The following is a 14,056-nucleotide window of genomic DNA, read 5'->3' on the forward strand; positions in this document are numbered from 1 at the left end:
CCGTTTGTCCGTCCGTCCGTCTGTGGATACGATTACTCAAAAACGAAAAAAGATATCCAGCTGAAACAGCGTACTCAGGACGTAAAAAGTGAGGTCAAGTTCGTAAATGAGCATCATAGGTCAATCGGGTCTTGGGTCCGTAGGACCCATCTTGTAAACCGTTAGAGATAGAATGTAAAAAATGTTCCTTGTCAAAAATTAAACAACTTTTGTTTGAAACATTTTTTCGTAAATTTTATAATATGTACTATACTTGATTATCAGTTATGTATGTGTCACATGTTTGTATGAAATCAACACTGACTATGCATGGTATTTCAACAAATAACTTCATTTTCCTCTCAGTATACTAATATTTATGTTATGAAAACAACAGAATAAAGTTATTTAATCTATATATATAAAACAAAGTCGTGTTAGTTACACTACTTATAACTAAAGAACGGCTGAACCGATTTAGTTGAAAATTGGCAGGGAGGTAGTTTAGAGCCAGGAGAAGGACATATTATTATCCCGTTCGACAGCATTCCCGTGTGACTTGACATGAAACGTCAGTCACTATAAAACGTGGTATAACAAAAAAGAATCAGACTTGGAATAACAAAACGCAAATGACAGCTATGTAATTATGCAATACTCAATGAATTATGACTGTTTTACACTTAAAAAATTGAAAACTTGGCATATATTTTAGCTGTGTAAAACAATCCTTTCGAATGTTATGAAAGGGGTATAAGTCAGATCAAGAGAGGTGGAAGATAAAAAGCGGTGGGTTTTACTTTTAAGTCCAGTGAAACGGGCGGGTATTAAGCTAGTATCTTATAACTAGCTTATTTTCACTCCGGGTGACGAATTCTTATGGTCGGGCAGGAAAATGAAGTTTGGTTTTGGATATCTTTTGTACTATGCAACATTTGAACGTTAAAAATTCCTAATTAAACAAAGAGACAAGTCTCACCATAGAAATTACATAGAAAGCATTGTTTTGCTAAAATGAGGTGGACAACCATCTTTGAATACTTAAAGCTTCTTCGTTTTTTTATCACTTTTAATTTCACTTTCAAATTTTGTTATGGTAGTATCAAGTCTAGTTTTAAATTTTTATTAGTATTATGGCAAATTCGACATCAGGCAACTACCGTATTATAAAGTCTGGAAATGTATATCGAGGCCAGTGTTAGAACTTCTATAAGTTCTCGTGATGCCATAATAATTTGTCTGAGATTTGTGTAAACGCGTACATAATTATGTACCCATAAACACGATATTTCGGGAGGATAAAATTGTTCACTGCAAGAACATCAAGATTTTCCCTCCTAGCTTCTAAACTACTTATCAAAATTTGACAAATGGTATCGTTAAAAGCGTTTTAATCATCTGCTGGTTGTAGGCTCTGTGACGGCAAATTAAAATGAATATGGCGCCCTTTAGAGTGTGAAAAAATAAATCCTTGAAAACTAGAAAAAAAAGACAATTAAAAGATAAAAAATATAAAACAAATCGTAGGAAAACACAGTCCGTAGAATCAAGATTGGAAAATCATATAAATTTAAGACTTTATCTGTCATAAAATATAATAGAGTATAATAAAATATATTTATTTAATGATATATGAAATTAATCTTTATATTTAACACTAACGGCAAAAAAATTTTAATAAAATAATATTCAAAAACTAAAACCCACACTACTAAAAAATCACGCTCGCAAAAATATGAAACCAAGTTTGGTGTAATTAACAAGAACAAATTATAACAATATTTGGTGTAATTTACTAGATAATATTATTGGAACACCGTTCTGTGGAAAAGTTTTTAGTCCTAGAGGTTCCCTAACTACTACTTTACCAATCATAACAATTCAGATGAGAATGGTTTCTTGTAAATTACACTATACTTTGTTAGAATGTTTTCTCGTAAATTACACCAAACCTTGTTTTTATTTTTTAGAGCGTGATTTAGTAATAGTCGGGACTTTAGTTTCTTAACTTTATTTTTTTATTCAATATGATTGATAAAATAAATTGATAAGCATAACCATATTTTATATAATTTTTGTTTTAATTTGAAGTTTCAGACCAAATAAACTTCGAATGAATCGATCGATTAAAGATATAATAAATAATAAACCCACATTATTATGACCTCCCTTTTTATGGCAATTTATTATTTCAATTCCAAACATATTTACAATTACATTTTTGATGTGGGTGGAGACGGTTACTTCGTTCCTATCCGCACTACCGCTCCCTGGATTCGAACCCGCAACCTAATCTATCAAATCTAAATAGTCCTACATTCTAAATCTAACGTCTAGACCGCTCGGCCATTTAGACTCTATAAAGATAAAAACCAATAAATAGTATTAACCATATTAAATTTGGCCACGAACATGCACAATCCTATTTAATCCTTCTACACATTTTAGTTATAATTACGTACACTAAATTCAAAGTTTTTATCCCTATACAGTGGATAACAAAATTCAACACAAGGTATTGTTGTTTAAATTGTTGTTTACTGAAAATTAAACAAAAGAAAATAACAACTTTTCAATGTAAAAACAAATACATATCCTAATGATAGATTGTGGGGTAATTAGAGGTTAACTTGATCTCATTAATTAAAACAATGCCACAACAATTAAAAGTTCTCGTATGAACAAGAAGAAGACGCAATCTATTATCAGCAGTAATGAAACAAAGTGTTCTACTACATAAAACGACATTCGATGGATGGATAGGGAATGGATGGATCATCATGATTTAAAATAACAAATTATATAGTGAAAACTTTCCCTGGGGATATAATACAATCCTTAACTATTATATGTATATATATGCCACCCACATACATCACATACACCGTGTATCAGAATTACTAGTATCTAAGTTACGTCCGAATTAATAATTCCAGAATCCATAGAAAAAAGGAGGCATATTTTTGAGGGGCAACAATTCCCTTACTTGGTGCTTTTTTTCTACATAGCAGATTTTTTTTTTAAATAATTAATTCCCTTAATCGTTATAATAAATAAACTTTTTGAAACTTAAATAGCTACTACAATTTTACCAAAACCATCATTTATTGTAAGTTTTTAAAACTAATGATATAATACTAACCCAAATAAATCTGGAAATGAGAGCAGTGTCGGGTAGCAGCTACTAATGACCAAATATTCATTAAAACCTTCGCACTTGCCGTGAAAAACTTATCAAGTGAAAAACTGATCTTATTAGGTTTTAATCATTTCAAAAATGTATTCTAGTTTTATTGGCCATTCAAATAGTTAACTTTTCTGTCAGAGGTATCTTAAAGAACTATCATCAAATAAAAGTTAAAATTTTACCATTTGACTATTTGATAAAAGGTTTTTGATCCCAAAACATTTATGAATTTGGACTCATATACCTGTAAAAACGAATTCATGAATTCATCTAATTTGAGGTATCGGAACTTGATTTAAATACATATATGATATTTTGGCAAGCTCACTGAGAGAGGTATATATTTTATAAATTATCCTAAAGCTACATGCATTAATATTGAGACACTCTATATAAATTATCTTTATATGTAGAAATGGTTAAATCATTAAAATAAACAGCATCGGATTTAATAATATGACTTTTACAATTGTTGTTGAACATCGCTCTAAGTAATTAAAGTAAATGAGAATTCCAGCAATTTTATTACAACAAACTAATTATTTTCGTTTGTTTTAAAATTGAAAATGAAACGTGTGTGGTTTTTATATTCTTGAGAAATTGAAAGATTTTCTCTTCTTCTCAATAAGACGCATGCTAATAACGAATGCTTAGAATGAGATTCACATGATCGTCAAATCAAACTTACGTTTCATTTGAGCGTTCTTGGGTCATCGTACGTTAAAAAAAGCTGCTTTATTTTTATCGCATATCATAGCTTTTAACAAAATGTAGTTAACACAAGGTTAGGTAAGATACCTTACCTAAGAGTACTTGTATGTCTTGAATGAAACAAAAAATTTAACTAAGAGTATTTTTATGTATTGAATGAATCAAAAAATTAATGACGAATCAAATTTTTTTTAGTTCAGTGGGCTTCAGATCTATCGCATTTTTTAAATAATTATGCATGAGTAAAAGAGTGAATCTAAAAAAATTGCATTGTGTCGGAGAATCAATTATTTTCGTAATAAAATAAGAAAAGAAAAAGTTAATCAATTGACACCTGTCTCCTGACAATTTCATATCAAAAATTTTCCGGGCCCATATGAATAATTAATTAATTAAGCTTTTTCGACAATTAATTTCAACCGCTAAAGACAATTACCCAAGTATTTTTATCACTTGACAAAGTATTTGAGCGAACATAAAATAATAATTTTTTCTCCAAAATTATATTTATTTTAAAAACGCATACAGTAGTAATGAAGCGTAAGATGTACGATTCATGACTAATGGTTAAAAGGTACTTAAAGGCCCTCTAGGTGCTTAGGCCAGTTTGTTCCAACACAAAATTTGTATTTGACTTATATATAAGTACAAATATTTCCTTTTGTAAGAGTAGTTTCGTATATAAATCGACATTTTGAATAACTTTTGTATGAAAAATTATTTTATTTAACTCTTTGATGTTGAGATATTTTGTTGCTGTTTATTATGAAAGGACCTTTTACACTCTTGAAAAATTTTTGATGGTTACATCTTCATCAGCATGAAATTTCCCTTGACAGCGCATATTTTTAAGGGTTAAGTTTTTGTAGCCCGTTTTTGTTTTTTTATTGCTTTATGAAGAAAAATTTTTAAGCCACATCCAATACCTTGATGATAGTACTTTATAATGTAAAAGTACTTTAATAATATGTTTGGTAGGAAACATTGTAAACTACATGTTCTGCTTGTATTTAAGTATCTAGAAAATTTCTTTTAAACAAGAAAATTATTTGCAAACTTAACGAAAATAGTAAATCTTCAACTAATACAGTACATATAGTAATTTACTTTTCTTTTCTGCGGCTTGCATTCTAAATCAAAAGAAATGATAAATTTTATAACAAAATGAAATCACGTACGAAAACAATTCTTTTGTATTTCAATGTGAATAAAAATTAAACTAAAAACAGAATGCCTTAGTTACAAAATTCGAACATTATTCACGCTTCGAATCAGGAATAGAGAAGCTAAAATGCACATAATAATTTTTTAGGGTGGATTTGTAACTGTAAATAGTTGGATTTTTCTTAAATGATTTACCGGATTCTTAAAGCATGTAAATAGCAACTAATTATCATTTATTCACTTTTTGGATTCGATTTTGAGTTTCTTAGAGAGTATAAACAGTGTGCATTACTGGAACATAAATGGCACAAAAGAACCTTTACTCCCTTTCCAAGATTTTTCCAATTATACCCACAACAAGGGGGGGGGGGTAGAAAAATAAAATTTTCTGCCAGTAAATAAATGCACAAATAAAAACAATGATCAAAGCGGTTTAGCTTGCAATGAATTATTTTCTGCGCATGCGAAATTTGATCAGAACAAAAAGAACACCATACTCTTATTTTGCCAATTGAAAAGTATTTGGTAAGCTGAATAGGTTTGGTGTTGGTACCCATAATATGCTTTCCATAAAATGCTTCTGTCTGTAAATTTTTCGCTTTTGTCTTTAAATTTTTCCGTTGATGACAAACAGTTCCAAGTTTTCAGATCATGGAATAGAGCCTGGAAGAGAACTAGAATATTTTCAAGAAATTATAATAGCAATTACGGTGTAATTGTGTTCCACTGTTAGTCAGTTTTAAAATCAAAAACACTTGTACGGATTGATTGTCATACATCAATTATACTTTATATCAATCAAAACCCAGATTTAAACAAGGATATATCCAAAAAATATATTAAATATATCAAATAAGATAAATGTCAAATATCCCTCAAGAAAATAATTACGTGAGTTTCCTATTTCTAATACCAAAATTATTTTAGAAATTGGGAAAAATTTTCAATTTATTTTTAAATGCAAACTATTTCATCACCAAAGTACAATAATTCACACTCACCTTAATGGATCCTTAATATGTATGTAACGATCCAGTGATATTGCACATAAATTTAATATGCTTGCCGTTGAACACATCACATCGAAAGCAACCCACGTATCACAAAATTGTGCACCAAATATCCAATATCCTAATAAATCATTAACCCCAGCGAATGTCATTACTAACGATGCAACAAATAAATCTGCGATAGCTAATGACGCTAAAAATAAATTACCAATACGACGTAAACCGCGATCCGTATATATTGCCACACACACTAGTATATTTCCCGCTATCGAGAAGAATATTAACAACGAGAGAAATGTACCTGCAACAGAAAAAACAAAATTAATTCAAGTCGGTCCTGTGTTGAAAGAGGGAGACGGAAATATTAAAAAGTGATTAATTAAAAAAAAAAGGAATGTCTTGTCGTGTTTTTTTTTTTTTGTTAAGTTAAGTGTATATAAATGTTTTTTTTATGATGCGAAAAGTTATATTAATTGTTTGGTGTTAATATGACAACGCTTTGTTTTAAAAATCCATCGTATCGCAAAATTGTTTTTTTAATCTTTGTCCCATCATTTAAAACTTGCTCGTTAGATTTTAAAAAAAAAAAAAAAAAAAAAAAAAACAAAAAAACAAAAATAACAAAAATATGCTTCCGTCATTATAAAAGTCAATTGTGCTATGAAACAATTTTAAAAAAAAACTATAAATATAAATTGAGATTAGCTCCAAATACTTTTTTTTTTTCAATATTATCTTCCAAATAACTCATTTAAATTTATTTGCTTAAAAGTATTAAAATTAAAAATTGATAAATTTTTCCCTCAGAAAAACATAAAGGTACTACTGTCAATGTGTGCTGACAAGAAACAAATAACAATTGAATCAGAAAATGACGAAGCATTTAATGTTCATCATTCGAGTGAAATAATCTCAACATAACATACTTTGAAGAAACTAATAGATTTCGTGGAAATGATAAATTTTCACAATTGAAAAACCACAACCAAGCTCTTTACATCTTTTTCCGATAATAATCATTCATTCTTAATTTAATGTCAATGATTAATAATACTCTTAGTAGTCAAAACAAATGAAAAAAAGTTATATGTCTTATTACATATAACGTTCTAGAAAGGTTCTTCAAAAGATAACAGCATTGCTTTTTCGCTGTTTTAAGAAAAACCTATCATTAATCATTCTTAAGAAACATTTTTCACACATATTATATTATTAGGTAGCCCACATGTACCTTCATTATATACAGCATAAAAGCGTAGGCTAAAAGTTATTTCAACAATTTGAATGCGCTGTATTCTGAATTTTTAAAAGAGATAGTATAATGCATTTTCAAGTATCATACCATAGCTATTAAACCTTATTATGATGCGAATCTGGATTTTTTTGAGTTTTTTGTTGAAATTTGTTGAAATTTTTCCGAATAATTCCTTTTTCTCAAAATTGAGGCTAAGTACCTTTAAAATTTATCATCCTTTTTATGATCATAAGTTACCTTTTTTTTTCAGAATTTCATCTCAATTCCTTCATTTATCGAAAAGTTATCAGAGATTGAAATTATCAGGTTAGAGCGGTTTTCTTGAGATTATGAGGTTATTTTACTATGTTCAGGGTTCGATGGACAAGGTCGATGCAGAAATTCCGGATCGTTACGGAACTGGAAAACTCCTTCTCTGTATTTTTACAAAACAGGAAACCTATTTAAAAAAAAATAGTCCTTTGCAAAAATTTATCGAATTCATTATCAAAATCCGGTAGATTTATTCAACTAAGTATAAAATTATGTGAAATTCTATTAACATGCAAAAGAATTATATAATTGATAATTAATAAACTGTTATTAATAACAGCACGGCTGAGATTATCCTGGCAGAGATTATCTACATTCCTAAATTATTTATATTGCTATTTTTTTCTAACAGGTACGTACATTTTTGAATATATCAAAAACGGAAAAAGTGAAGCCAGAAGTAAAGGAGAACACACGTGGCAAAGTATAAGTAGGAAAGCACGAAAACCCAGTGAGCCTGGACATCGTTTAATCGACCACGATAAAAGTTAACCTAAACAGACGATGGAGAGATGCATTGGTTTCACTTAACGGTGGTTGATTATAAGAATAAAAACAGAGGTGAACGGTAAAATTCCAAATTAAGGTCTTTGTCAAATCTTTGAGATAACTTCAGCCTTTATTGCTTTATTATAACTAATGTGCAGAGAATATAACAATTTAATTATTATTAATTTAGAAAAACCTCATGACATTAACTATTTTGATACAAGTATATGTACAATTGTTTAGTTTTTAAGCCACTTGGAAAATTGTTGCCCTATTGGACAATCCTACTGAGCAAGACTCTATCAATTTTAATTAGAACCCTTTTATAGGTCACTTTATAAATATAGAATATTAGTACATGTACAGCTTCGCCATAGTTATGATTGTTAATAATATCCTATTTATAGTGTTTATCTACGATTAAAAAATTAGGTTGGCGTTATTTGGATATATGGCATATTTTTGCTTTGTTTTGACAATCGATAAATTATTTTGAAAATCAAATAAAATGCCTTTAAATAGAATGTAATAACAGTAATATCAAAAGTATTTTTAAGAACACATACAAAACAAGCAAAAGTCAAAATTACAAAATTTATTTTAAAACTACATATGCGATTATAGGACAAAATCTACAAGAAAACACTTGTCAGAAAATTTCAAATATCAACAACTCAGGAGGGAAATATTTTTAAATAACGAAAGGAATTAGCTGACAAAACTTAAAAGCACGCTTTAAACGCAATAATACAAAATTTCTACAGAATAAATAAATATATCAACGCATTCTATATTCGTTCTATAATATTTTTATTCAATGAAAATGATCAGCCGGATGACCTAATGAAAAGTTCATTCTTTTACTAATGCGGCGCTGACATCTTAAAAATATACTCGGATAACATGATGTTTCTTTTGTTCAAAATATAGGGTCAATTTTCATTTTTGTGATTTATTGGCCTACATAAGCATCGAGCGACAGTACAAAACCATTTGAGTTTACAGTAAGTGGAATGGAAGAAATCTTGTTTCTTGGAAAAATACCCGTTTTTCGTTTTGTGTTAAAGAATAAACGATGAGAATCGAGACTTTGTTTTTTGTTTTCTAATATTCATATAACATGAATTGAATATCTAAAAATACGAATTGAAAAACTTGTTGTACCAATAGATTATCAACAAAACAGTAGTAACACAGGTGTATGGAATCCACTCACTGAGTAGGTAAATATTGACATAGTTCCATACCTATATATATATATAATTTATTTTTAGTTCAGATGAAAATGAGTTTATTCATAATATTGATTTGTAAACAGAATACATATCATATCATATCATACTAACTACATACGTCAATTTCAAACAACACTTTCAGAATGATAAACATATAATGATTTTGTTGAATAGGTAAAGTAAACTTTACACTTATTTTAACAATATATAATAATATTCATTTATTTCATAACAAAGTGGTCGCCCATCTTTTTATTCAATGTATTTTCAAACAAATAATATACGAAAAAAATCAAAAAAAATCCGTAGGCAAAAACTTTGAACTGAGTGAACCTACATTCAAAGTTAAACGTACTCTTTTCCCCTAAGACAATTGATAATACAGAAATCTTGTCGTCTGAAAATACGAGGTATTTTGCGTCAAATTAGGTAGTTCTGATTTTTTGTAGACTTGTTTATGATGTTGGTATAAAGAATAATCTAAGTTCGTGACCTCGAGACCTGAACGCAACTTTGTTGAAAAAACCATGAATATTTTGCTTTAAAAAAAAGTGGCTTTTTCACATTTTTGCGATAAAATTTTTGAGGACTAGTTTTTGACCTTTTCAAGACGTTTTTAAGTCGACTAAATTTGTTAGAATATGAAACTAGAATGAACTTTGTAGAAACAATACTTTTCGAGAAAAAGCCAATCCAGCCCAATTTATAATCCAGCTTTTCGATCATATTTTGAAAATTTTGACCATAAAAGTTTATTTTTTAACACCTTTTCTAGATATTTGAAGTAGACTAAATTTGCTACACTAAGATACTAGAATCGTCTCAATAGACCCAATAGTTTCCGAGATAAAGCTGTTCAAAATTTATCATTTTTTCTAACTTCGCAATTTTAGCTAAATTGCAGAGAATAGCCAAAATCAGAAAAAAAACGGAATTTCTTACGGTTTTTTTTCCATTTTTGACGCCAAAGTTGCGTTTGACGCTCGAGGTCACAAAATCCCTTGAGCCAACATCATAAACAAGGCTGTGAAAAATCAGGGCTATTGGATTTGACGCAGATTGTAATGTATAAAGTCACTGAATTATGAATACTTGCATTATAAAAGCCTTTTTTTTCTTTCAGTTTCTAAAATTTCGTACGGTTTTTTCTCGCGAAGAATGACATTATGAAAGACATTTAAAAAAATAAAGAATTAAAAGGAATCACATTCTGAAGTACTCTTGAATTGGAAAATGTAAAAACGAAACTTATATAGGATGAATATTCACCTGCTCGATTGTGTTTTATATTTAAATCCAAAACGAAATTAATTTTCCGAGATTGATTTAAGCGACCCCGATATAGCTGTAATGTATGTATACAAGCATTGCTCGTTTAAAGTAATAAGATGGTTGTTTAAAGTGGAATTCTATTTATTAAAAAAATTAACGAATTAACAACAAGCATTTATAAAAAATGTTTTAATATACCATGTGTGTATCAACCATCTTGGGATATAAATATGTCTGTAGTATGACTGAATACATAATACATCCGTTTAGTAATGCATCTAAGCGAGAGGTATTATATACATGCATTGAATTATTTGGAAGACACTTGGAGGTGGGAGTATTTTAGTTACATAGTTAATATTTGTATGCAACAAATCTCCCACTCTCTGCATGCATACAACAGCCTGTCGTATCTTATCTGTTTATCGTATCTGTAGTCTTACAATACATGAATAATACCTCTCGCTTAGATGCATTAGTAAACGGATGTATTCAGTCATACTACAGACATATGTATATCCCAAGATGGTAGTTACACACACGGTATATACACTTCAAATGAGTGTTATTGAGAGAATACAAAGTTGATTTTTATCAATTTTTTTTTCACGGTACATAATAGTATAATAAGTAAAAGGAATAAAACAATATTATCTGATATATATATTTTTTTTTGGGAATTTTGGATATGAGTGGAAGTAATGGGATTTATATTTAATTATGATCTGTTTCATGATCATAATTAAATACAAATCCCTACAATATTTTATTAATTCAATATTTTTGAATTGATATTCATAATTCACAAAATTACAGTATTATTTTTAAGTAAAATTACCGAGATAGAATAAATTGATATATTATCATAACATTTTTTCGAAAATCGTTAGCTTTTGGAAAAATGTGGCACTGAATGCTGTAGCCAAAAGTTGTCAAGCGCTATAGACAATATTCGCTTGTGTATGACCTTGAAATTCTAGTTTCAAGGTCATTTGACCTTGATCTTCAAATATCCATGAAAATTTGCCTGCGCTTAATAGTTAACACAGACGAATGATCTTTATTGTACTTTCGATAAAATGCAATAATGATATATTTTTAAGTATCATTTCTGAAAGCTAATGATTTTCGAAAAAGAAAATAGAAAATGTCTGCTATTTATGAGGATTAACTTTCTAGTTAATATTCTAGGATCTAAAATGATTATTCTCTAAAGCAACCCGGAGAACTAGTTACAATCTGATATCAGAACATGAAGTCCACAATTGAACTATGTTGCTTTTGTTTAAGTTATTTTATGATGGGTTAACTGAAATGCGAGCTGTTAGCCATAATAGATTAAAATGGCCCATCATGTATAGGTAAAGTATAGTAATAGTGGAAAAAATAATTTTCAGGTTTTTGTCATTATTCCATGTTTTGAGGATATAATCAAATTCATTAAATCAAATATTTCATAAATAATAAAAGGAAAAATATAGTTTCTTAGGATAATTAAAAAACAATAGAAACAAGTGAAAACAAACAATTGACTGAGTTAACTGTTGAAATACTATGTATAGACAGTGTTGATGACGCAATCGTTTGTTTTTTGATGTCACGTAAATAAAGAAAGATATTCACTCTTAAATAACCTCATAACTGATATTCCCATATAAATACATACTATAAAATTTGCACCTAATTAGCACACTCGTGGGTAAACAGTGATGTATACAAACAAATGTTTCAAACAAAAGTTGTTTATTTTTTTATAAGAAACATTTTTTACATTTAAACATTTGTTCCATCTCTAACGGCTTACAAGATGGGTCCTACGGACCCAAGACCCGCTTGGCCTATGTTGCTCATTTACGAACTCGATCTCATTTTTTACGACCTAAGCACGATATAAAATTTCAGCTTGATATCTCTTTCCGTTTTTGAGTTATCGTGCTTACGGACAGACGGATAGACAACCGGAAATGGACTAATTAGGTGATTCTATGAACACCTATACCAAAATTTTTTGTCGTAGCATCCATATTTTCAAACGTTACAGTTACAAACTTGGGACTAAACTTAATATACTATGTATATTTCATATATACATGGTATAAAAATAATTTTCCGTTTGCCATTATTTTCATTGTTCTTATCAATTAACGTTACGTTTGCGACAATTACTGAATATTGAAAACCCTTTTTATATTAGAAAAATATTTTTACAAAAATAAAGATAGTAACATTAAGGGAGATGTAAAGTAGAATAATTTTTATTTACAGGAAAAAACTTTAAAACACTAAACATAAATAAAGGACTACATATTACGTTATTGTAGAACATTAAAACCAGCGGCCACCAAACAAAACAAAAACACACGTAATAATACATAATAATATATATAATGCATTATTTCATATTATTATAAATGTTTATAAGGAAGATTAAATGTGCAACAAAATAAATAATAAACTTTAAGAGATGGTTGGTTGTTCATTCGTAAACATTACCAACCGTTTTGTTCCCTGTACTCTGTTCCACATCGAGGCATCACTTGCTACTTCTGTTTCCCTATTTATTTTAACAGCATCCATTATTATTTCCTTTACAAACATGTGTTATGTAATAAATTGTAGTTCCCAAGTATTTTATTATTGTACTTTTGTGCTATTAAATGCATTGCAAGTTACCGGAGGATATAATGATAAATAATGTTACGTATATCGATTTTTATTTGTTTGTGAAAACTTCAAAAGACTTCGTTTCTACCTAGTATAGTATAGACATTAAGCCACCGTTTATTGAAAATGTTTCGGGAAGACCTTTAAGATACAATTTTCCAATGTTAAAATTTCAATTCGATTCAAATTTACTCGGAAAAAATTAATGCTTTCTTGGACTAATAGTCTGAAATTCGGATAGTTTGTGATTACGCAGGTTAATGTTTTCAAGCAATTTTAACTTGCCTGGTTATTAACACCGTTACGATCGATTCATAAAGTATTTGAATGGAATCTTATTCATTTTTATTATGATCGGAGTAATTTAATTTTGCGGGGCTTACAAAAACGTTGATCAGTATTGAATAAGGAAGTAAACAAAGCATATTTTTTCAAAGCTTTGCTATTGAAACATATGCCACTCAAAATGTACAGATTATTATCAGTTTTTTGTATCTCTTAGGTTAGTTATACTTGCTGAATATGTTTGTCTCGGAAATAAACTAGTCTCTGAATCAAACAGTCCCTAACGAAAATTGAGTTTATAAATTTTACGCGTTGAAAGCGGTAAACGCAAAACTGTAAACAACTAAATTGTTTCGTATAACAATACGTTCGAGAAAAAAGATATTTTGAGTCAAATGATTTTCTGTTTTCTTAATTTCGCGTAGGAGTTGAATACGCCGGAGCCCGCATAGGTGCTTACTCAATTCCTTGACACAATTGACAGGTCAATATT

General features: G+C 29.1%; 1 protein-coding gene across 1 annotated transcript in view; it reads right to left on the reverse strand.

Annotated features, from left to right (window-relative positions):
• Positions 1-4,958: 4,958 nt before the first annotated feature.
• Positions 4,959-14,056, reverse strand: part of LOC123290736 (dopamine receptor 1-like) — a 70,170-nt gene continuing 61,072 nt past the window's right edge. Inside the window, exons 3-4 of the mRNA XM_044871032.1 lie at positions 6,043-6,352; positions 4,959-5,007 (exon numbers count right to left, since the gene is read on the reverse strand). Of these exons, the coding sequence (XP_044726967.1) occupies positions 4,959-5,007; positions 6,043-6,352 (359 nt within the window). The remainder of the gene's footprint in view (positions 5,008-6,042; positions 6,353-14,056) is intronic.

The sequence above is a fragment of the Chrysoperla carnea genome, chromosome 1 (genome assembly GCF_905475395.1).
Source record: "Chrysoperla carnea chromosome 1, inChrCarn1.1, whole genome shotgun sequence".
NCBI classification, from domain to species: domain Eukaryota; kingdom Metazoa; phylum Arthropoda; class Insecta; order Neuroptera; family Chrysopidae; genus Chrysoperla; species Chrysoperla carnea.